The 23,167-nt window shown below is 68.9% G+C and overlaps 4 protein-coding genes and 1 long non-coding RNA gene across 6 annotated transcripts; 3 read left to right on the plus strand and 2 right to left on the minus strand.

Annotated features, from left to right (window-relative positions):
- Positions 1–1,585: 1,585 nt before the first annotated feature.
- On the plus strand, positions 1,586–6,598 carry SLC34A3 (solute carrier family 34 member 3). Of its 2 annotated transcripts, XM_070429975.1 has the most exons (14): positions 1,586–1,615; positions 1,939–2,101; positions 2,221–2,344; positions 2,543–2,632; positions 3,001–3,129; positions 3,207–3,350; positions 3,422–3,533; positions 3,611–3,806; positions 3,951–4,040; positions 4,132–4,219; positions 4,311–4,478; positions 4,578–4,694; positions 4,768–4,892; positions 6,023–6,598. In XM_070429975.1, the coding sequence occupies exons 3-14, from the start codon at positions 2,260–2,262 to the stop codon at positions 6,485–6,487; spliced, it is 1,809 nt and encodes a 602-aa protein (XP_070286076.1). In that variant the 5' UTR covers positions 1,586–1,615; positions 1,939–2,101; positions 2,221–2,259; the 3' UTR covers positions 6,488–6,598. The 2 variants fall into 2 exon arrangements, with proteins under 2 accessions (XP_070286076.1, XP_070286075.1); XM_070429974.1 differs by lacking the exon at positions 1,586–1,615 and having other exon boundaries at positions 1,763–2,101.
- Positions 6,599–10,564: 3,966 nt separating this feature from the next.
- LOC139020352 (uncharacterized) lies at positions 10,565–11,736 on the minus strand. Its single transcript, XR_011473299.1, has 2 exons — positions 11,422–11,736; positions 10,565–10,894 (listed from the first exon to the last, which is right to left on the minus strand). It is a non-coding gene; the product is annotated as an uncharacterized lncRNA (long non-coding RNA).
- A 409-nt stretch (positions 11,737–12,145) lies between these two features.
- Positions 12,146–14,531, plus strand: TUBB4B (tubulin beta 4B class IVb). Its single transcript, XM_070430271.1, has 4 exons — positions 12,146–12,247; positions 12,535–12,643; positions 12,724–12,834; positions 13,333–14,531. Exons 1-4 carry the CDS (start codon positions 12,191–12,193, stop codon positions 14,391–14,393), a joined length of 1,338 nt encoding a protein of 445 aa, XP_070286372.1. The 5' UTR covers positions 12,146–12,190; the 3' UTR covers positions 14,394–14,531.
- CIMIP2A (ciliary microtubule inner protein 2A) lies at positions 14,524–17,290 on the minus strand. Its single transcript, XM_070430272.1, has 7 exons — positions 17,235–17,290; positions 16,086–16,300; positions 15,749–16,011; positions 15,525–15,654; positions 15,209–15,303; positions 14,876–14,993; positions 14,524–14,612 (listed from the first exon to the last, which is right to left on the minus strand). The coding sequence occupies exons 1-7, from the start codon at positions 17,288–17,290 to the stop codon at positions 14,524–14,526; spliced, it is 966 nt and encodes a 321-aa protein (XP_070286373.1).
- Positions 17,291–19,999: 2,709 nt separating this feature from the next.
- On the plus strand, positions 20,000–22,557 carry STPG3 (sperm-tail PG-rich repeat containing 3). Its single transcript, XM_070431027.1, is given in 6 exon segments — positions 20,000–20,109; positions 21,025–21,173; positions 21,263–21,415; positions 21,480–21,568; positions 22,033–22,330; positions 22,424–22,557. Coding segments are annotated over 6 exon segments (933 nt in total).
- The last annotated feature ends 610 nt before the right edge of the window (positions 22,558–23,167 follow it).

Below are 23,167 nucleotides of genomic sequence, written 5' to 3' on the forward strand. Positions count from 1 at the left end.
GTGGCGGCTGCTGGCAGGGCGCTGGCCTCGGACCCTCCGCTGGGGCGCAGCCCGCCCAGAACAGCCGGGGGACCCAAGGTCCCGGGTGCCGCCCCCCACGGACACCTGGGCCACAGGACTGTGAGGCTCTGCAGAGATGGTGACTGCCCGCCCCATCCGCAGGGATCCCAGGCCCCGAGCAGCCTGGGTGCAGGGGTGGGGGCTGCTGTCGGAGTCCGTAGCCCCGCCCAGACCTAACTCAGCTCGGAGGGTCCGCTGGGCATCCCGGCCCCCCATGCCCGGCCCTGCTGAGCGCCTCTCCTCCCTGACCCCTCCCGGAGGTCCCAGCGGGCGTGGAGGGAGGGCCGTCCCCTGCATCCCTGGCCCACAAGGGAGTCTGTGGAGTTTTCACTCAACAAGCGCATTGAACCCCCGCCCCGTGTCTGTTCCGTGAGGGGGTCCCTGCATGAAGTCCCTGCTGGGACAGTGTCTGAGGAGAGGGCCGGCTCTCGGCCCAGAGAGGGCGGGCACCTGCCCGAGGTCACACAGCTCAGCAGGCCCACGCCCACCCCGGGCCTCGCCTGGCCCTCAGCTGCTTTCTGCCCCCCAGTGGCCACACACAGACCCGGTGGAGGGGCCACAGCAGCTGCTGGCGGCTCTGGGCCCAGACACCCCGAGGCTGGGCTACCACATTCCCACACCCCCGCCAGGGGAGGAGCGGCACTCGGAGCCCCTGGGAGGGACGCCAGGCGCCCCAGGTGCTGGGTGGCAGGCAGGGGCGGGACACGGGAATCTGCTGAGAAGACTCAGAAACCTGCTCCGCTCCTGGGCAAAGTCCCCCAGCTCGGGGATTGGTGGGCAGGGCAGGGTGCGGGCCGCAGGCCCCTGGGGAGACCCGGCCCGAGGGAGCTGAAGGGGAGTGACCCCAAGAGGCGGCACCCCACAAGCAAAGGGGCCTGTCGGGGCTCCGCTGTGGAGAGAGGCTGGGCCAGGCCGAGGGGTCCACGTGGGGTCAGGTGGAGAGCTGGGCCAGAGCATGGCCTTGGGGGGTGCCCTCCCGCCTCCCGCCTCCCTCCACTCGCAGTTGGGGGCCTGACACCCTAACCGTGCTGGCCACCCCGGACCCAGCCTGCAGAGAGCTCTGCCCAGCCCGGCCCCGGGCCAGGCCTGAACCGATGACCCGGCCGGCCCTCCCCACCCGACTAGTACAAAGGGCCTCCCTCCCACCATCTGCCGGGCGGGACAAGCCGACCCAGATAAGGTCTGAGGGCTCGGGCAGACCGCCCCAGGCCCCCGGGCCCCCAGCCGGCGCCCGGCACGCCGCTCCGTCCCGGGCGGGCAGTGTCCCCGTCACTGTCACACGGGCACCGGCTTGTGGAGGGCCAGCACGGAGGGCCGGTCCGGCCACACGATGCCCTGGGGCTGGCTTGGGGCCGGGAGCACCTGCCCGGGGGACAGTGGGACCCGGACCAGGCAGGTGCCTGGGCTCTGCGGGTCCCCCCGGGGGCCTGGCTCCTGGGTAAACATTAATGCGGCTCGGCCCGCGGCAGGTCATGTGGGCGCCCAGTGGATCTTTGACCCGCGGCTGAGGCCGCCTGAGTCTCCTCCCCACAGGTGCCCCTCACTGCCCACACAGGTAGGAGCTTTGAGGACCAGGAGGGGCCCGGGGAGCACCGGGGCCGGGGCTGGGGGACCTGCAGGACAGGGACCGGCCTGTGTGCCAGCAGGAGGGAGGGTGCAGAGCCCCCCAGGACCGGGCCTGGGGAAGGGGAGTTGAGGCAGAGAGCTGGGTGGGGGCCCCAGACCCCGTGGGCTGAAGGGGAGCCCCGGCGGAGCGGCACCGACGCTCCCTGCCCTGCCCCTCCTCGGGGGTGGGGCCCTTATCGAGCGGAGACGGCACCATTTGGTATCAGATGCCAAAGTCTAAGTCATCGCCATGGCCTCGGTGACACCTGGCAGAAGAGGTCCCGGGTTCCAGGCTCCCAGCCACTTCCGGCCGAGCCTCAGCACCCTCTGCCCTGGGCCACCCACCAGGCCTGCTGCCAGCGGGACAGCGAGGGAGCCGGCAGCGGGGCTCAGCTCTGCCCCCGAACTGGACTGGGCTTCCTGACAGCCGCCTGAGGTCACTATAGCCATGGGGGGGGGGGGGGGACGGGGAGGTCACCCAGGCCAGCAGGACCCAGGGCCCGGGGGGGGGGGGTGCAGAGGGAAGAGGGGGTCTGACCTGCCTCCCCCCCGCAGATCCGGGCTGGGGCCTGGGTCTGTCCCTGCCCGAAGTCCATGCGGAGCTCTCTCCCCGGTGGCCAGGTCAGCCCCCCGACTCTGGACACGGTTGGGCTGGTGGACCAGAGTCTAGGAAATGCAGGTATCGGGGCCCAGTTCTGGGCCCACGGCTCTGGGGAGGCGGCAGGGGCTCAGGAAGACCCTGGCCAGGGCCCTCTTCCCTCCCACTTCCTGCCTCTGTCCCTCACCCCAGGCCCCTGTGCCTGGCCTCCCCCCCACCCCCACCCGCCCCCACCTGGGGGTGAACAGGACACAGCTCGGTCCCTGGCTTGACCTGCAGGGACTTCCAGCCCTGCCCCCGCCATGGAGGAGGGGCCCGCGGACCCCTGGGCCCTGCCCCAGCTGAAGGACACGGGCCAGTCCTGGAAAGGTAGGTCAGGAGGTGCCCGGGAACCGGCCGTGCGGGGCTGTGCTCCCAGGGTCTGAGCAGGGAGAGGGCCCTGGGGAGGGAGAGCAGGGAGGGGGTTTGCCCAACAGGAAACCCACCCCGCAGACCAGCACCCCAGGGGCCCTGGTCCCCGCACTCCGCTGCCTCCCTGCCCAGTGAGGGACCCTCTCCCCCTCTTGCTGGCAGCTAGGCTGTGGGGAGGCCCCGGGGCTGCCTGCTTGGCCATTCTGCCACGGAACGGGGTGGGGGGGTGTTGCCCAGCCCTGCCCGGGTGCGGGGAGGTGGGGACGAGGAGCTGGGCTGGCAGGCGGGCGGACGGGGCTGGCTGTGGACCCTCCCTGTGTCCGCAGAGCTCAGCGTGGCCGGCAGGGTCCGGCGGGTGCTGCTCGGCTTCCTCAAGGCCTGCGGGCTCCTGGGCAGCCTCTACCTCTTCGTCTGCTCCCTGGACATCCTCAGCTCTGCCTTCCAGCTGCTGGGCAGTGAGTGGCCGGAGGGGCGGCCGGGGGCGGGGCGGCAGCCAGGCCTGGGCCTCAGCGCCCCTCTCTCCCGGGCACAGGCAAGGTGGCCGGGGACATCTTCAAGGACAACGTGGTGCTGTCCAACCCCGTGGCCGGGCTGGTCATCGGGGTGCTGGTCACGGTGCTGGTCCAGAGCTCGAGCACGTCCTCCTCCATCGTGGTCAGCATGGTGGCCTCCAACTGTGAGTGCCCTCCTGTCCTGGATGGGGGCCCGGGGGGGGGCACGGAAGGCTGACACGCCACCCTCCCCCAGTGCTGCACGTCCGGGAATCCGTGCCCATCATCATGGGCGTCAACGTGGGCACATCCATCACCAGCACCCTGGTCTCCATGGCGCAGTCGGGGGACCGGGATGAGTTTCGGAGGTGAGTGGCCGGGAGGGCGGGCCCGGGGCTGCCCTGGAGCCAGCCTTAGCTGACCCCTCCGCCCCCCACGGCTTCAGGGCCTTCGGGGGCTCCGCGGTGCACGGCATCTTCAACTGGCTCACGGTGCTGATCCTGCTGCCGCTGGAGAGCGCCGTGGCCCCGCTGGAGAGGCTCAGCGAGCTGGCCCTGCAGGCCGTCAGCCTGCAGCCCGGGACGCAGGCGCCCGACATCCTCAAGGTGCTGACGCGGCCGCTCACCCACCTCATCGTGCAGGTGTGGACGGGCTGCCCTCGGAGGCCCTGGGGGCCCCGGCCCGGGCGGAGGGGACAGAGGAGGGGGCTCTGGGCCCGGCCATGGTGTGAGCTCCCGGCAAGTTCCTGAGAGTCCAGCTCAGGGTGGCGACCCCTCTGTCTGCAGCTGGACGCCGACGCGATTGCCAACAGCGCCACGCACAACGCCACCAACAGCAGCCTCATCAAGCACTGGTGTGGCGCCAGGGAGCCCACGGTGAGGTGCCTCTGCCCTGCCCTCCGCCCGCCCAGCGGCCCGGCCCCGCAGCTCTGAGCCCGCCCTGAGCCCGCCCCGCCTGTGCCCCCAGATCCCAGGAAACAGCAGCGACTGTGGGACGGCGACCTCAGGCCCCTGCCCTGAGACGAACGGCTCAACCACCCCGGAGCAGCTGCCCTGTGAGGCCTGGCCCCGCCCCAGCCCCCACCGCCCCGCGAGCGCCGCCACGGCAGCCTGCTCACCCCCTGCTCCCCCCTGCCCCGCCGCCAGGCCACCACCTGTTCTCGGGCACGGCGCTCTCGGACCTGGCCGTGGGCCTCATCCTGCTGGCCGGCTCCCTGCTCGTGCTCTGCTCCTGCCTGGTGCTCATCGTCAAGCTGCTCAACTCCGTGCTGCGGGGCCGCATCGCCCAGGCCGTGCGGACCGTCATCAACGCCGGTGGGTGGTGGGTGCGTGGGCCGGACAAGGGCCCAAGGCGGGACAGGGTGAGGGCGGGGCGGAGAGGCCGGGCTGGGGTGACCGCGCTTTCCCCCCCAGACTTCCCCTTCCCGTTCGGCTGGCTCAGCGGCTACCTGGCCATCTTGGTGGGCGCCGGCATGACCTTCGTGCTGCAGAGCAGCAGCGTCTTCACAGCCGCGATCGTGCCGCTCATGGGTGAGCGCCGGGCCGGCACCTGGTGGGCGTGGGGCGTGGACATGGGGCCCGCCGTGACCTCCTGCTCCTCCAGGGGTCGGGGTGATCAGCCTGGAGCGGGCCTACCCCCTCTTACTGGGCTCCAACATTGGCACCACCACCACGGCTCTGCTGGCCGCCCTGGCCAGCCCCCCGAAAATGCTGTCCAGCGCTCTCCAGGTACTGTTCCCCCGTCCTCCCCCTCCCTGCACCCCAGTCCCCACAGCCAGCCCTGCACACAGGAAGCTGAGGCCTGCCCCCCCCGCTGGCCACAGCTCCAGCTCTCCGGGGACCCACCTCCATCTGCCTGCCCAGGCCAGCTGCCCATCTCCTTGGGCCCCAGGGACCCGGTGGGCATCTCGGGGACCCCCAGTCCCGCTTCTCCTTCCCTGCTACCTTGTGCAGTGCTGGGGTGTCCTCTGCACCTTTCTCTCTGCCCCCCCCCCCCCGTCCCCCACCTCTGCACCCTGTGCCCAGGCTCTGTTCCTTCCAGGCCTCCTGGCCCTGCGTGGCTGGAGCCCCTCTATTCCACCACCTCCAGGTGTGCCCCCCATCACCTACACCCAACAGGTCCCCCGGACGACACGCTGTGCCCCTGCAGAGGCGCGCCCCCCTGTGCTGGGCACCGCAGGCCTCCAGGAAGCACCCCCTGGCCCCCCTCTGCCCTGTCCCCCGTCCCATCCAGTCCTGCTTACTCTCGGGGTCCACTGCTCCGGCCGAGTGTCCCTCCTCCCTGCCCCCACCTGGGGGCCCAGACAAGCAGCTCCGAATGTCCTGTCTTGCTGGGCTGCTGCCCACAGGAGGCGAGAAGCCGAGGCCCCCGCCACCTCCCACCTGTCCACTCGGACCCCCCAGTGCGGGGCCTGCTCTGCCTCCCTCCAGGGAGCCCTCCAGACGGTGCCCACCAGCTCGGCTCCTCCGTCCAGCAGCCCCTGGATGGGGGGTGGCGGGCGGGGGATGACCTGCACGCGGGGCCCTGCACCTCCCCTCACAGCAGCCAGGCCAGGGCCCAGAGCTAGGTGGCCAAACCCACCGAGGGATGAGGAGCAGCGGGGTTACTGGGCACCAGGCGTGGGCAAGCTACGCAGCCGGGGGAAGGGAGTGGGAGCCATGCAGGTGCCCCCCCAAAAGCGGGGGCAGTGCAGGAGGCGCATGCCCACACCTGGCTGGACCCTGCCCTCCCAGGTGGCCCGTCTCCGCCCAGGAGCAGGACCCCAGGCTGACTTCAGACTCAGCACCATTTGGGGGGGGCAGGCAGCCTGGGGGGCGAGGGGACCCGAGTCACGTCCGGCCTGCCCTCCCGCCCCCAGGTGGCCTTCATCCACTTCTTCTTCAACGTGGCTGGCATTCTGCTGTGGTACGTGGTGCCCGTCCTGCGGCTGCCCATCCCGCTGGCCAAGCGCTTCGGGGACGTGACGGCGCGCTACCGCTGGGTGGCGGTGGCCTACCTGCTGCTCAGCTTCCTGCTGCTGCCGCTGGCCGCCTTCGGGCTCTCGCTGGCGGGGCCCGCGGTGCTGGCCGGCGTCGCGGGGCCGGTGGCGGCGCTGCTGCTCCTGGTCGCGCTGATCAACGTGCTGCAGCGGCGGCGGCCGGCCTGGCTGCCGCGCGCCCTGCGCTCCTGGGCCTGGCTGCCCCGCTGGCTGCGCTCCCTGGAGCCATGGGACCGCCTCGTGGGCCGCTGCTGCCCCTGCCGGGCCTGCCGCCCCGCGCCCGCCGCCGCCAAGGAGGCGCACTGCTACGAGAACCCCGAGGTCCTGGCCTCCCAGCGGCTGTGAGCGCGGAGGGGTCCCCGCCCCGCACGGCGCGCGGGGCGCCCGGGGGTCCCGGAGCTGCGGACTTGGAGTCAGCGGGCTCCCCTTCTCCGCGAATAAATGCCCTGGACCGAGTGTGGGTGTGTTCTCTCCCCGACGGCCTGCCGGGTCCCCCTGCTCCCGACGGCCCTGCGGGGTCCCCTTGCCCCCGACGGCCCTGCGGGGTCCCCCTGCTCCCAACGGCCCTGCGGGGTCCCCCTGCTCCCGACGGCCCTGCCGGGTCCCCTGCCCCCTCCCTGGGCGGGAGCAGCGCCGTTGCGGCCCCCTGGCGGCCAGGCCGCGGAGGAGCCGGTGTGGACGCGCAGGGGGCCCCCCCCGCCCCGGGCTGGAACCCCTTCTCTCGCGGCCGCGGGGGACAGCAGACACCAAGGAGCGGCCGGGAGTGTGAAGGCTCCCCGGGGTCTGGGCGATCTGAGGTCCCCGGAGGCTGGGCCCTGCCTGGCGGGTGCGGGGAGGGGCGGCCGGTTCCCACGCCCGCCGCCTGGAGAGGCGCGCGGGGAGGGGCGCAGGCAGCCCTCCGCCGTCCAGCCCCACGAGCCGCCCGGCCCGCAGGTGTGCAGGGCCGTGAGGCGGGGACCGGTGAGGGCCGGGGACCCGAGGCGTCCTGCCCCCTCCCCCCGGTTCTGCTTTTCTCGCTCCAGGCGGGCGGGGCGGGAGAGGGGCTGCGGGTCGCGGGGTGGCTCAGCCGGAGACCGAACCAGAAGCAGGTGGTGCGCCCGCCCAGGCTCCACCCGCAATGGGAGCGCCCTCCCCGGGCGGGAGGCGGGCGCTGCGCCCCTCACCGGGGCGGCACCTGCCGGGAGGGCTGTGCCCTCGGGGCTCCCTGCCCGCCCCGCGGCGGCGCGTCCGGTTGCCACACAGGAAGGCTTGTCTGCGGGCGGCTGTCACCAGACACCGGGGAGGCGCCTGGGCCTCCTGCCCCTCCAGCCTGACCCCCCGCCGCCAGCGGAAAGGAAGCTTCGCGAAGTCCGGCCTCGCCCTCGCCCCCAGCTCGTGCACTGAGAGGGGAGAGCGGGGTCAGAGTCAGCTGCTGGGGTCGGTCTGCTGCTCGCGGTCCGGGGGTGCTGCTGGGACTGGGGAGGTGGGCGTGGTCAGGAAGATGGGGGGAGGTGGGCGTGGTCAGGAAGATGGGGGGAGGCCATAGCCCAGGCCCATTGTTACTTTATTGTCACTATATTTTTTAATTTATTGATTTGAGGTGGGGAGGGGGAGAGAGAAACATCAATTTGTTGTTCCACTTACTGATGCACTCATTGGTGGTTACATATATGTAATATTGATTCCAGAGAGGAAGGGAGAGGGAGAGATAGAAACATCAGTGATGAGAAAGAATCATTGATTGGCTGCCTCCTGCACGCCCCCTACTGGGGATCGAGCCTGAGCTGGCAACCCCGGCCTGTGCCCTTGGCGGGAATCGAACCTGGGACCCTTCAGTCCGCAGACTGATGCTCTATCCACTGAGCCAAGCCAGCCAGGGCTCACTGGTTACTTCTTGTGTGTGCCTGACCAGGGATCAAACCCCAAACCTTGGTGTATGAGGACCACGCTCTAACCAGCTGAGCTCCCCGGCCAGGGCCAGCCATTGTTACTTATGGTCCAGCCCTTTTTCTAGCCCTCAGGTTCCCTCAGCACCGCCCCCCCCATGTCCCCCAAGTCCTCTGTCCTTCACCCCTTCCATGGAGCCCTGGTCCGCTCCCCCAACAAGCTCCTAGGCCTCCTGAGCCCGGGTGCACCCCACCACGGGGAGTGGCCTCTATTCTGGAAGCCACGGGGGCCTGGTGGGAGCACGACCCCTGGAGCAGGCTTGTGCACCCGTTTGGCTTCCCCCCACTTCTGTGGCCCCAGGACACTCCTTTGGGTCTCCTCTTAGCCTTACGGTCCCTCTGATGGAAGTCCCCTGGGGAGAGGCAGGCCTGGCCAGCTCCCTGGGGCGACGGGGAGGCGGTGAGAGGGAGGACAGTGCCCCGTGCACCTCTCCTTCCGGGGCAGGTGAGGCCACCCACAAAGGCTGACCGCCAGGTCCTCTGAGGCCACAAATGACTGTCTGCTTGCTGCCCCGCCAAGAGGTAACACACCCTCCCACTGGGACCATGGCCACCAGGAGACAAAGCCACCCCTGTGGCTGTCTCCACAGCTGCTGGCCGCCGGGGGCCAGGCACCCAGCACTCCCACGGCCCGGCCGGGTCCCCTGCGCCCGGCCTCCCCCTGGCCACAGGCCCCCACCGGCTCAAGGCTCCACACCCTGGGAGGAACACCCTTGGCCGAGGGGGGGACCTGCAGGGCCCAGCCAGCCCGGTGCCACCGCAGCAGCCAGAGACCTCAGGCTCAGGCCCGAGGACCACAGGGAGGGGCCCTCTCCCTTGACAGGGCAATGGGAGGGGCAAGGCCAACGACCTGGTGCCACGAAGAGCTTGGGGCTCACCCCTGGGCGGGCAACACACCACTCCTTTGTTCCCCTAAAGTGGGGGTGCCATACTGAGCTGCCAGCCCTGTGGGCACTGGCCAGAGGGAGCCTTTCCCAGTGGGGTCTCAGGCCACGCAGCCTGGGGAGGGCTTTGCCCAACTCACGGGGGGGAGGGGGAGGAGATCTGAGCGTCTCCCTTTCTCAGTGGCCTCCCTGCTGCACAGCCAGGGCCCGGCCACGCTGCTGGGAGGTAAGCTGGCTACTTGGCAGGGCACCGGGTGCCAGGCATGACCCTGCATACCTCACATGCCATGGCTTGTGGTCAACAGAAGCCCGGCCCACCTTCCTGGCCTGTTTGTGGGGACAGGCCTGGTCTGAGGCCCCCCTGCCCTGACTGCCCTTTGGCAGCGGTGAATCCACTGGAATAGTCATCAGCTTCCCAGGTGTGTCCGCCCAGGTCCTGGTCTCTACTGATGGGTGCGGCCAGGGGGTCATTAGTCAGTGACACTGGTTGGCATCGGCTAGGGCAGTGGTTCTCAACCTTCTGGCCCTTTAAATACAGTTCCTCATGTGGTGACCCAACCATAAAATTATTTTCGTTGCTACTTCATCACTGTCATGTTGCTACTGCTATGAATTGTAATGTAAATATCTGAGATGCAGGATGGTCTTAGGCGACCCCTGTGAAAGGGTCGTTCGACCGCCCAAGGGGTCGCGGCCCACAGGTTGAGAACCGCTGGGCTAGGGCATCACTCGTCTGGTTTAGCTGCCTCTCTGGGCCTGGTGCCTGCAGGGCTGAGGAGCCAGCTGCAGACCCCTCCCCCGGGGACACTCGGGGTGGCCCCATGGGCCGCCTGTCCCAACGGCCGACCCACAGAGGAAGCTGCTGCAGGGAACAGTGATCCCGCAGCGTGCCACGACTTCCTGCCTGCTGGGTGCAGTGCAGGCCAAGACCTCACGTCCACCAGCGAGAGGAGTGGCAAGGCATTGCCCCCAACACCCTCGCGCTGGGGACCAAGGAGGGTAAGAAGTTTGAGAAAAAAGCCAAACTAACAAAAATCAGTCAGGCTGGTGTGGCTCAGTGGTTGAGCATCCACCTATGAACCAGGAGGTCAGGGTTCGATTATTGGTCGAGGCACAGGCCTGGGTTGTGGGCTCGATCCTCAGTAGGAATGCAGGAGGCAGCCCATCAATGATTCTGTCATCATTGTTTCCCTCTCTCCTCTCCCTTCCTCTCTGAAATCAATAAAGATATTAAAAAACAAAAACAAACCCAGAATCCAGAGAGGCCCGGTGGCCACCCCCAGGAACACCGTGCAGAGCCCATCTAAGGTGTGATCCGTCCTTTTCCTTCTGTAAATGTTAAGTACGACAAGCCTACTGCTGTCAGGGCGACACAGTGAAGGTGCAACCACGTGTTCAACGTTTTTCCTTCCTAAGTTTTGCTCCCCCCCCTCCGCCCAACATAAGCAGATAAAAGTAAAGGCATTTGTCGGCGGGGCCCGCCAAACCTTGGTTGTGTGGGTGTCAAAATGGCACCAGAATGTCGCCGGTGACTGGAGTCGGGTCAGACCTTGACTCAGCAACCTCCGTACTTGAGTTCTGGCTAAGAAAGAACTCAGACGCCAGACTCAACCTACAGGAGAAAGTTTATCTGCAAAATCACAGAGGCAGCCGTGAGCCGTGGAGGAAGGAAGCGGGTTAGAGGCCAAAGGGCCCTGGCGCCCAGGAGGGAGGCGGGTGAAGGTGGGGGGCGGGCAGAGGGAGCAGGTGGAGAGCAGGCGGAGCCCTCGGCAAGGGGCTTGTTCCAAGGCCGGGGATTCTCTGGGCCCGGTGGGTCCCGTAGGAGATGCATCGGCTCTCAGGTGCGTCCTCCATCGACTGGAGCGGCCAGGGGGTCATTAGTCAATGCAGCTGGTTCTGGTTTTGCTGCTTTTCTGGGCCCGGAGCTGAAGCCCAACTGCGGCCTGGATGCGTTTGATCCGAGTCAGCACCGCAGCGTCCTGGGGGCTTCCGGCCTACGGGTATCCCCGCTGGTTCCCCCATTGGCGGGGCCTCAACCGCAGGGCGGGCAACGAGCCAGGGGAGGGGGAGGTCCGGACCGGGCCTGCACAGCCGGTCCGCGCTCTGCTGGGGGCGGCAAGGTGACCCGGGGGCAGGCCTTGTTTTCCCAGTTCCGCCCGTTGCTAAGCGCCGAGCTCTGCGCCCCGGGAGCTTCTGCTCCCGCCTAGGTAGGTGCCTAGCGCCGCCGGGGCAGCAGAGCCGGAGCCCGCAGGTCCCGCGCCAGCGCCCGGGGAGGTCTGGGCGCCGCCCTAGTCTCCACGGAGCTGCGTAGCGTTGGGGCCGAGGCACCAAGGCGACGGGAGCCGGGCCAGCGCAGTCTCCACAACAAGCTCCGGGCTGCGGGGACCCGCCCTGCCCCCTCCCTGCCGCGCCCCCGCCCCCGCCCCCGCCCCCGCCCCCGCCCCCGCGCGGGGCCCACGTGCTCCCTCACCTGACCGCCGCCCGAGCGGGCGAATGGCCCGAGGAGGGGCGCAGCGCGGGGAGGGGCGCAGAGGCTCCTCAGCGGCTCTGGCGGAGGCCCTACTGTCCCCGCCGCCCGCCCGGAGCCGCCGCCCCGGCCCCCGAGCCCTGTTCGTCTCGGCCGTGCATGGCTCCGAACCCCGCAGGATGGCGCCGGCCACGCACGTCCTCGTTACGCGGCGGCCCCAGGCAGCGGCGCTCCGGAGGCGCTCGCCCACCGGGGCTTCCGGGCCGCCGCCCCGTCGGTACTTCCCCAGACTCCCGCCCGCGCCCGCCTTCGCCCTCGGCCCCGCCGGCCCGGAACCCGCGCGCGCCCTCCAGCCCGCGCGCGCCCGCGGCACTGCGGCGGTTACCAGGACGCTGGCCCCGCGCAGCCAATAGCGCCGGCCTGGCGGCGTGCTCTCCGGAGCCAGCCAATGAGGGGACAAATCAATCATTTGAAACACCCAATGGGCTGAGCGCCGCAGCGCGATGGGGGGTCCTGCAGTAGCGAGAGCAGGGGCCTCGCCTGGCCAATAAACAGCGAGCGGAGTTGAGGAGGCGGGCGTTGGGCGGCTTGATTGACGGGGCTGCAGTCAATCAAACGAGGCCGCTGGCCAGCCTCGTTCTGGCAGCCCAATAGGAAGCTGGAGGAGGCGGGCGCTACGGGTATATAAACGGCGGCGGAGCGTCGGTTGTAGCATTCTGCGCGCCCGCTGCTCGGCTCCTGCTTCTGTCTTTCCATCCGCGCCGCCGCCACCATGAGGGAGATCGTGCACCTGCAGGCCGGCCAGTGCGGCAACCAGATTGGCGCTAAGGTGAGGGGCGGGCGCCGGGGGCCCAGCGCAGGCGGACCTCCCGGGCGGGCCGGGCGGACGGGAAAGATGGCGGCGGGCGGGCGGCGCCCCCGCATTGCGGCCCCGTGCGGCCCCGGGAGTTCGGGCGGGGGCGCCGGCGCGGGTCCCCCGGGGACCGGCCCGGCAGCGGGGAGTGGGAGGCCTAGGGGGGAGGGGAGGCGAAGGGAGGGGAAGACCGCGCCCGTCCGGGGCGGGGCCGGTCCCGGCTGCGCCGGCGTGACTCAGCCCGGCCCGCCCGCGTCTCGCAGTTCTGGGAAGTGATAAGCGATGAGCACGGCATCGACCCTACGGGCACCTACCACGGGGACAGCGACCTGCAGCTGGAGCGCATCAATGTCTACTACAACGAGGCCACCGGTGAGCCCTCGCGTCCCCTGCCCGCCCGCCCCCCCCCCTCCCCCGCGGCCAGGCCCCCCTGACGCCCTCCCGCCCCCCAGGTGGCAAGTACGTGCCCCGCGCTGTGCTCGTGGACCTGGAGCCGGGCACCATGGACTCGGTGCGCTCGGGGCCCTTCGGGCAGATCTTCCGGCCGGACAACTTCGTCTTTGGTGAGTCGCGGACGGCGCCTGGGTGGCGGCCTGTGTGGCCAGGAGGACCGGAAGGTCAAGGGGCGCCCAAGGTCACCCCCCTCAGAGCCGCAGAGGGAGGTCCCGGTCCCCTGTACCTGGCGCGGAAGCGGGGCCCCGGTGGCCACCCTCCTCCCCTGCGCGTCACTCAATCCGCCGCCTAAAGCCGCTTTGGGAGGGAGGCCCAGCTGTCCGGGCGGGGCGAGCGGCGATGTAATCGCCCCGCAGAGAGCGCGGTGGCGGCTCATCTGTCCTTGGGAATTGGCAGGGCCGAGTGGGAGGGGCCGGCTTATTGTTAAGTGTCTCAGCTCAACCCTGGAGTTAATGTTTAACGAGGCAGGCGGCTGCCTTAGTGGGGGTCCACCTGCTTTACCTGTGGGGTGAGCTGTGTCACCTCGCACCAGGATGTTTGGCCTTTTTGGCCCAGGGGTTACGGGTGACACATGCCTGGCCACAGGGTGACCCGCTGCCCTCTCGCAGGTCAGAGTGGCGCCGGCAACAACTGGGCCAAGGGGCACTACACGGAGGGCGCCGAGCTGGTGGACTCCGTCCTGGACGTCGTGCGGAAGGAGGCCGAGAGCTGCGACTGCCTGCAGGGCTTCCAGCTGACGCACTCGCTGGGCGGGGGCACGGGGTCTGGGATGGGCACGCTGCTCATCAGCAAGATCCGGGAGGAGTACCCCGACCGCATCATGAACACCTTCAGCGTGGTGCCCTCGCCCAAGGTGTCGGACACGGTGGTGGAGCCCTACAACGCCACCCTCTCAGTCCACCAGCTGGTGGAGAACACGGACGAGACCTACTGCATCGACAACGAGGCCCTCTACGACATCTGCTTCCGCACCCTCAAGCTGACCACGCCCACCTACGGTGATCTGAACCACCTGGTGTCGGCCACCATGAGCGGGGTCACCACCTGCCTCCGCTTCCCTGGCCAGCTCAATGCTGACCTCCGCAAGCTGGCCGTCAACATGGTGCCCTTCCCCCGCCTGCACTTCTTCATGCCCGGCTTCGCCCCCCTCACCAGCCGGGGCAGCCAGCAGTACCGGGCCCTGACGGTGCCCGAGCTCACCCAGCAGATGTTCGACGCCAAAAACATGATGGCCGCCTGCGACCCCCGCCACGGCCGCTACCTGACCGTGGCTGCCGTGTTCCGGGGCCGCATGTCCATGAAGGAGGTGGACGAGCAGATGCTCAATGTGCAGAACAAGAACAGCAGCTACTTCGTGGAGTGGATCCCCAACAACGTGAAGACGGCCGTGTGCGACATCCCGCCCCGGGGGCTGAAGATGTCGGCCACCTTCATCGGCAACAGCACGGCCATCCAGGAGCTGTTCAAGCGCATCTCCGAGCAGTTCACGGCCATGTTCCGGCGCAAGGCCTTCCTGCACTGGTACACGGGCGAGGGCATGGACGAGATGGAGTTCACCGAGGCCGAGAGCAACATGAACGACCTGGTGTCCGAGTACCAGCAGTACCAGGACGCCACGGCCGAGGAGGAGGGCGAGTTTGAGGAGGAGGCCGAGGAGGAGGTGGCCTAGAGCACCTGCTACCGGAAGCGTGAGAACTCTTTATTCACTCTCAGTCTGTCCTCATGATCCTGTCTCACTGTGTGCACTGCTCTTCTTCCTGTCTTGACATCTGAGTTGTACAGACACCATTAAAGCATTTTCATAGTGCCCGGTGCTTCCTCTCGCGTTCCTTCCGGTAGGCCTGGCGCGTGCTGTTGCCGAAGGTCATCCCGTAGTGGTCCTGCATGTCTGCGAGGGGAGGGCCCACTGAGCCACTCAGCCGGGCCAGGGGCAGAGGGCGGGGGGTCCCCTGGCTGAGGCACTGCGGCTGCCCTGGGCCCCGGGAACCTGAGGCAGGTGGTCCCTGTGACTGCACAAGAGGCCCTCGCTGGGGAAGGTGCTGGGCCGTCCCCCCTCAGGGACCCCAGGGACACCCAGCTGGCCCTGTGCCCATGGAGCAGCAGGGGGAAGGGGCCCAACCACCTGCCCGCCCCAGTGGTCCCCGCACTCACATGGTATGAAGCCCATGTAGAAGGGTATCAGGCCCTGGCTGTTGTGGATGGTGTTGCTGGGCCAGTACGTTTGGGGCAGCCTCTTGCCCAGGGCACAGATGGGGTTTCTAGACATGAACTGGGGAAAGGGCAGGTGTGACCGGCAGGCTGCCCCCACCCCGTATCCAGCTGCAAGTGCCCGGTGGGCGGGGCTGACATTATTTGAGTGGTTAATGCTCGGGGTCTTATCCCCTCCTCACCGGGTCTGGAGGCTGCCCGTGACCTATCTGTGCTGGGGGTGGGGAGCCAGCCCGCCAGTCCCAGGGGGTGGGCCCAGGGCTGCTGTCCTCGTACCTGGCTTTTGTCAAACTCGTCCATGGCCTGTGTGACCCCGTTTTGGTAGTTCATCCCCATCACCCAGGCGTACCGGGGGATGAAGCCAGCGTAGCCTGGGGAGGAAGAGGTCTGGTGCCACCTCAGGTCCCCTCCACCGCCCACTGTTCCTACTGCCCGGGAAGGCCGTCCCATGGGCACCTCCACGTTGGGGCCAGATAGGCATGGGCTTCTGGGTGCTTCCAGCCTCGCAGAAACGTGGGCAGCCCTTGCTCTCACCCTCCTGCTGGGCCCCTGGGCCTTGTGGGGTGTTCTCCCGCCCAGGCCCGGCACCCACCTGAGATGGCCTTGCGTTGAATCAGGTTGGGGTGGTCCAGCTGGGGCAGCCTGTGGAACCTGGCTACGTCGAGGGTCTCGACCTGCTGGTGGCCTGGGCTGGGGCACTCATCCCTCCTGCAGTGGTACAGCTGGGACGGGAGGGGGCCGGTCACACCCCCACCCCCACCCCCACCCCCACCCCCACCTGGGTCTTGGGGTGAGGCTGGTCCCAGTGTCCGTTACCTGGTGCTGCCCAGGGGCCTCTCGGAGGGGGGTGGTGGTCGTCCAGGCCTCCTCCCCATATGCCAGCCGCAGGCCCGGGTGCCCGAGGTCCCCAGAGTCCACCTTCCTGCCTGGTGGGCACGGGGGGTAGGGTGGGTAGGGCATGAAGCCCGGAGGCAGTGGGACCTGCCAGCATGCGCCCTCTTCGCCCGGAAGACCTTCAGCCTCCGCCAGCTGTGGGGAGAACTGGCCCAGGACCTCGAAGTTCTTGAAGGGCTTCAGACCTGTGTGGACAGGACAGCGTGAGCAGCAGCAGGGCGGGAGGCGCGGAGGGGCAGGCGGCGGGGCCTCGGCTCACCCGTGTAGTGGGGGATGTAGGGCTCGGCCAGGTCCCGGCAGGGGATCGAGGGCGGCTGGGGCTTGCTGAAGTCCTCGATGAACTTGGGCTTGGAGATGGGGGACAGCACGGAGCACGGGCTCTTCTGCACGCTGGGGTCGGTGAGCAGCTGCGCCGTGGTCCGCCCGTAGGTGTTCCCCACCTGGTAGCGCAGCTGCGGGTAGAAGCCGGCATAGCTGGGGGCGGGGAGAGAAGGAAGGGGAGGCAGGGCCGGTGGGCGAGGGCAGGAGCCAGACCCAGGCCAGGTACCCGACCTGGACCTCAGGATGGAGGACACAGGGACGGGGCTCGGGGCTGTCGAGGCTGAATGGGCAGCACATGCCAAGCACCGAACCTGCCGTGTCAACACCACCACCATCGGACGGGGTGAGGGACGGGGTCATTGCTGGGCCACGCCCTGGCAGGTGGCAGAGGCGACGGAACGGAATGCCTGGACGCACGGACGGGGCTGGCCACAGGGTCCTGCCCAGGCACCGGGAGGCCTGCTGCACACAGCAAGGTGGCGCCGTGGGAAGGCCTGGCGGGGATCTGGCTCAGACCTTTGCCACCCAGGAGGCCAGGAGTCAGGGAACAGGACCAGGATTTGGGAGGCAGGCGGGAGGGCTGCTGGTGGAAGTGAGGGCTGAGCTGAGTGACACTTAACCACGTGGGAGGTGCTGTGGGCATATCTCGGGGCGGGGTGGGGGGCAGTGGGGGTTCAGAGCCCTCCCTCAGGCTCTCCTGCCCCACCTTGGCCCCCAGGTCTGGTTCCTGGCCGCTTTTTCCTCCCTCACAGTGTGGTGTGTGGGTGCGCACACTCCGCGGAGGGCGTGGTCGGGGTTTGGGGGGGGGGGGCGCTGCCCCGCGAGGCAGCCTGGCGTCTGGGTGCTTATCTCGTCTTTAGCGTGTGGAGCACTCTGGTGTGAGCGTCCGGCATTTTCCCGCCAGCCTCCGCCCGCTGCTGGCTGTCCCCGGCTTTCTGCTCCGACACGCTGCCCACCTGCCATGGCACTCACACCGCCAGCAGGGAGGGGAGGCCTGGGCCCTGCCCGCTCCCTGAGGACCCACTCTGGGTGCCCTCACCGCCGGCCTGAGCCACTCCCCAGCCCCCTGCCGGCGTCCAGCGCTTACCCAGGGACATAGTGAGGTTCCGGCGTGAAGAGGTAGTGTTTCTGAGTAGCTGTCATCTTGCCTCAACTCACCTTTGCTGTGTGGTCCCTCCTCTTGGCCAGCTGCTTCCCTGGGAGGAGTCTCTGTTGCTTGACAACCATTGTGAGGAAGCCCCATTGCTGGGCACGCCCTGGCCAGGCTCCTCCTCAGCCCTGGGCACCCCTGGCCAGGCTCCTCCTCAGCCCTGGGCACCCCCTGGCCAGGCTCCTCCTCAGCCCTGGGCACCCCCTGGCCAGGCCCGTCCTCAGCCCTGGGCACCCCTGGCCAGGCTCCTCCTCAGCCCTGGGCACCCCCTGGCCAGGCCCCTCCTCAGCCCTGGGCACCCCCTGGCCAGGCCCCTCCTCAGCCCTGGGCACCCCTGGCCAGGCTCCTCCTCAGCCCTGGGCACCCCTGGCCAGGCTCCTCCTCAGCCCTGGGCACCCCCTGGCCAGGCCCCTCCTCAGCCCTGGGCACCCCCTGGCCAGGCCCCTCCTCAGCCCTGGGCACCCCCTGGCCAGGCCCCTCCTCAGCCCTGGGCACCCCCTGGCCAGGCCCGTCCTCAGCCCTGGGCACCCCCTGGCCAGGCCCGTCCTCAGCCCTGGGCACCCCCTGGCCAGGCCCGTCCTCAGCCCTGGGCACCCCCTGGCCAGGCCCGTCCTCAGCCCTGGGCACCCGCTGGCCAGGCCCCTCCTCAGCCCTGGGCACCCGCTGGCCAGGCCCGTCCTCAGCCCTGGGCACCCCCTGGCCAGGCCCGTCCTCAGCCCTGGGCACCCCCTGGCCAGGCCCGTCCTCAGCCCTGGGCACCCGCTGGCCAGGCCCGTCCTCAGCCCTGGGCACCCCCTGGCCAGGCCCCTCCTCAGCCCTGGGCACCCCCTGGCCAGGCCCGTCCTCAGCCCTGGGCACCCCTGGCCAGGCTCCTCCTCAGCCCTGGGCACCCCCTGGCCAGGCCCCTCCTCAGCCCTGGGCACCCCCTGGCCAGGCCCCTCCTCAGCCCTGGGCACCCCCTGGCCAGGCCCCTCCTCAGCCCTGGGCACCCCCTGGCCAGGCCCGTCCTCAGCCCTGGGCACCCCCTGGCCAGGCCCGTCCTCAGCCCTGGGCACCCCCTGGCCAGGCCCGTCCTCAGCCCTGGGCACCCCCTGGCCAGGCCCGTCCTCAGCCCTGGGCACCCGCTGGCCAGGCCCCTCCTCAGCCCTGGGCACCCGCTGGCCAGGCCCGTCCTCAGCCCTGGGCACCCCCTGGCCAGGCCCGTCCTCAGCCCTGGGCACCCCCTGGCCAGGCCCGTCCTCAGCCCTGGGCACCCCCTGGCCAGGCCCGTCCTCAGCCCTGGGCACCCCCTGGCCAGGCCCGTCCTCAGCCCTGGGCACCCCCTGGCCAGGCCCGTCCTCAGCCCTGGGCACCCCCTGGCCAGGCCCGTCCTCAGCCCTGGGCACCCCCTGGCCAGGCCCGTCCTCAGCCCTGGGCACCCCCTGGCCAGGCCCGTCCTCAGCCCTGGGCACCCCCTGGCCAGGCCCGTCCTCAGCCCTGGGCACCCCCTGGCCAGGCCCGTCCTCAGCCCTGGGCACCCCCTGGCCAGGCCCGTCCTCAGCCCTGCGAGGGCCCGTTTTACAGGTGGATCACCAGGCCCACAGCAGCAGGTGGGAGGTGTGATGCGAAGACCTCAGGGTCCAGAGAACGGGGACAATCGCTGCAGCCAGGTCCCAAGTTGGCCCTGCCGGAGCCTGGGGCCAGGGTTCCCCTCAGGAGGCCAGTGGCCCCCAGGGTGAGGCTAAGAGAACCCCGTGCACCCCAAGTCCCCTTCTCAGACCAGAGGCCCGGAAGCTCAGGGGCACGGTGATAGGCCCCCGCGGCGAGGAGGCCGTCTTCCCTGGAGCCCGCACTGTTTTCCATTTTAAACAAATCCCGACTCTTTCCTTTTTGTAAGGAAGGACTTTCTAATGGTACAAACACAATATCATAACAAAGATTAGCAGGTTCAAGTACATGTCAAAGAGCAGCATAAGCAGTACTAAAAGGCGGGCTAGAAACGGAGGGGGGGGGGTTTATAACAAGTGTTACAAACAGATAGGATATCGGTATAAAAAGCCTTACATGCCCTAGCTGGTTTGGCTCAGTGGATAGAGCGTCAGCCTGCGGACTGAAGGGTCCCGGGCTCGATTCTGGTCAAGGGCACATGCCTGGGTTGTGGGCTCCATCCCCAGGAGGGGGTGTGCAGGAGGCAGCCAATCAATGATTCTCTCTCATGGATGTTTCTATCATTCCCTCTCCCTTCCTCTCTGAAATTAATAAAAATATATTTTTTAAAAAGCCTTACATGACAAAACTATGGAAAAGTACCCTCCCAACAGAAAAATGCACACAGAATGTGAGCGTCCTGGGGGGGGGGGGGGGAGTCCATAAACATAGACGGGAGGTGAAACTGAATCAGATCAATGCTGACAACGGCCGTTCCTGGCGCTCCTTGGGTGGGTTCCGTCTGGAAAGCAGTTTGGGAACACACACTGGGGCCCCTTGCCTCCACTCGTAGGAACCTCTCCTAAGGAATGAGAGGCCTTTAGCCGAAGACGTGCGCGTGCGATGTCACCCACCATGGCAGTGTTTGCCAGAGAGGAACGGAGGCCCGCCCAATGTCCGACGCCAGGGCTCTGCTCACAAGCACCCGTGGCCTCTGCCCCCAGGGAACTTTGTGCACCCAAAGGGCCCAGAGCCCTGGCTGAGCGCTCGCCGGATGAATCCCGTCTCCCCAGCGGATGCCTCCCACGCCAGGCAGGGCCTGCGCTGGACGGGAGGAGTCCGGACAGGAGGACAGTCAGGCTGGGCAGGGCCCAGGGGAGGAGATGTGCTTGACCAGGTCCTGCCGGTGGGTGAGGCCAAGGCCAGGGCTGGGGCTGGCCAGCGGGTCAGCTTGCGAGGGCACTTGGGGGGCGTGGTGCCCAGATGGGCTCACACTCAGTCGGGGTCATTCGTTTGCACCTCGGCCTGGGCAGCCCCCCTCGTCTCTGCACTTTCTGGCTCCATGCCCCCGGGCAGATGCAGGCTCCCACACCTCAACCTGCCAGGGACCCCAGGCGACCAGGGCCAGACTGCCTCTGGGGTCAGCACAGGCCCCTCAGACCCTTTCTGAGGCCTGGATCTCCAGGGGGCCCTCCTCTCCAGGGAGCTCCCTGACCTCCCATGCCTCCCTGATGCTTCCTCCCAGCTGGCCCTGTGCAGCTGGGCATTGCATAGCACCCACACCCTGTCCTACCTACGGCCGGAGCCAGTCCTCCCAGAACCCCTGCTAGAGTGGACCCCCGGAGTCCAGCAAAGAGAAGGGTTGGGACAAGGAAGGGGGGCGGAAGAGGGGGAGGAGACTAAGCCAGGCAGGCCAGGGATCCTCCTTGCCAAGGTGTCCCAGGGTGACCCACCTGGCAGGTCAGTGGAGGGACCCTATGGCCACAGCCCCTCCAGGGCTGGACCTGGAATTCCCGGCCACAGGGTGGGGGTGGGGGGGACGGGCATGACGGGCCATTGAGGTCACAGAGCCTGGAGGGGTCCCCAAGGAAGGCAGCCAGAGACACTGACAAATGAATTTTGACCAGAAGGCTGTGAAATTCCTGGCAAACTTTTACATCAATGGAGGCAAACACTGGACCCACGGCCCGCTGAGACGGGAGTCATTATTGCCGATCCAGTAACTTGGAGGGCGAAGGCTGGGGGGCGGGGCGGGGCGGGGCGTGGCAGCTGCAGGGGCTGGGGCGCCGGCTCCGCGTGGACCTTGGCTGCCCTCTTGCAGGCCTAAGGCTGGATGGTGGGGCCCCTGCCCCTGGGTCTGCGGGAAGATGTGGCCCCCAGCGGTGCAGGAGGCCCCAGAGGGCCGCAGGACGCACGTGGGTCCCCTCCGGGAGTCCTGGCGGACCTGCACCGGGGACCGGAAGGAGCTGCGTGAGTGGGGGGCCAGTCTGGTCTGAGGGGGCGGGGCCGAGGGAGGGGCCTGCTGGGAGGACCCAGGCTCAGAGCTTTCTTCCTGCCAGGGCTGGAGCGACGCCCCCCAATCCTGATCGACCTGGACTACCCTGGCCCCACCACGTACCAGGTGCCCGATGCTTCGGTGCGCGAAACCTCCCCGCACCCCCACTTCAGCATCGGCCGCGGTGCGTGCCCCTCCCTGCGCGCTCCCCAGCGCCGCTCGGGTCCTGGCCGTGGGCCCGCGCCCCCAGCCTCCGTCCCCAATGACACTGCCCCCCGCAGAGGCCGCCGGCCGCGGGGCGTGGCAGACGGTGTGGTTCCAGAGTGAGAGGCCCTTCAGGCAGAAGGCCGACTGCCGCCGCGGGCCCAAGGTGGGGCGCGGGCCGGAGGTTCTGCGGGGGCGGGGCCTGAGGGCGGGGTGGGAGGAGCCTTGGGGAGAGGGGGCGGGGCTGTGAGGGACGGGCAGGAGGGGCCTTGGGAGGGGCGGGGCCTGTGAGGGCGGGGTGGGAGGAGCCTTGGTGAGAGGGGGCGTGGCTGTGAGGGACGGGCAGGAGGGGCCTTGGGGAAGGGGGCGGGGCCTGAGGGCGGGGTGGGAGGAGCCTTGGGGAGAGGGGGCGGGGCTGTGAGGGACGGGCAGGAGGGGCCTTGGGGAAGGGGGCGGGGCCTGAGGGCGGGGTGGGAGGAGCCTTGGGGAGAGGGGGCGGGGCTGTGAGGGACGGGTAGGAGGGGCCTTGGGGAAGGGGGCGGGATCGTGAGGGAGGGCCAGGAGGGGCCTGTGGGAGGGGAGGGGCCTGTGGGTCGGTGGGCGGGGCTTCAGCCGCCTCCTTGCCCGCAGTAGCCATCGCTCGCCGACTACCATCAGCTCAGCGGTCACGCCTTCCCAGCCATCACCTTCGAGGGCCGCCGCCCTGCCCCGAAGGCAGCCCAGTCGCGCGCGCCTCTGGGGCTGCTGCGGGCCCGGGGTGCAGGTCGCAGTGCCCGGCCCTCGTGGCAGGACCCTCTGCCGCCCCCGGGCGAGAAGCGCCCCAACCCCACCACCTATGACATCCTTCCCGGGTGCCGCCTGCAGAGCCTGCGCCCGCCCGCCTTCTCCATGAGCCGCTCGCGCAAGTTTTCCTCCTGGGTTAAGTCCAGTAAGGAGACCTCGGAGGGCAGCCTGGGGCGGGGCGGGGGGCCTGGGCAGTGGCCGGCGCGTAGCCATGGGCTCCTGCCTTCTCCCTCTGCAGCCCGCAGCCCTGGCCCCGCCGCTTACCACGTGGGGGCCTGCTATAACGCGTGCTTCCCCTCGGCGCCCGGAGTGGTCATCCAGGGCGTGCGAAGGCCCAAGCGCCATGAAACAGGCCCCTTCTGCACGCTGTAGCGCCCACTGGACACAGCGGCCGCCAGGTATCACTGGACCCGCCTCCCTCTGAAGCCCGGGGCCCCCAGCCTGGGCTTCTAACCTCTGGGCACCTCTGACCCACCTTCCTGGCCGGCTAACCCTTCTGTGCGCTGTGGACAAGGAGGGCCACAGCCCCCACCTGCCCACCAAGCTACATAGAGATGCTGTTGGTGCTTACGAGCTGTTGTGCGCTGGCTGCCCTCCCTCACGGTGAGCTGCCCTGAAGGTGTCCCTGGCAGGGGCTCCCGCTGCTCCCCTTACCTGCTCTCCTCTCCAGGACGGTGGGGGCAGCCTGAGACTTCCTGGCCTGAGACAGTATGGGAGGGGTCCCTCTGGGAAGAGCAGGACCCCCGACTCGGGGCCCGGCAGGCTACCAGTCTACCCAAGAGCCAGGCTGCTTGCTGAGCTGAGAAACTGGCAGAGCTGGGGGCCAGACTCCCTGAACTACCATCTTGAGGTGAGGTCAGCTGCACAGCCACTAGGAGGGCCCAGAGGACCACCTGGTCAGGGCCTGGCCCCCTGACCCCAGCCCCTGCCCACAGACCCGCAAGCCGGCCCAGGCCCATGCAGGCCAAGCCACAGCCACCGG

This window comes from Myotis yumanensis, unplaced genomic scaffold, assembly GCF_028538775.1.
Source record: "Myotis yumanensis isolate MYYU_CA2020_CCGP unplaced genomic scaffold, mMyoYum1.0.hap1 SCAF_12, whole genome shotgun sequence".
Taxonomy (NCBI): Eukaryota; Metazoa; Chordata; class Mammalia; order Chiroptera; family Vespertilionidae; genus Myotis; species Myotis yumanensis.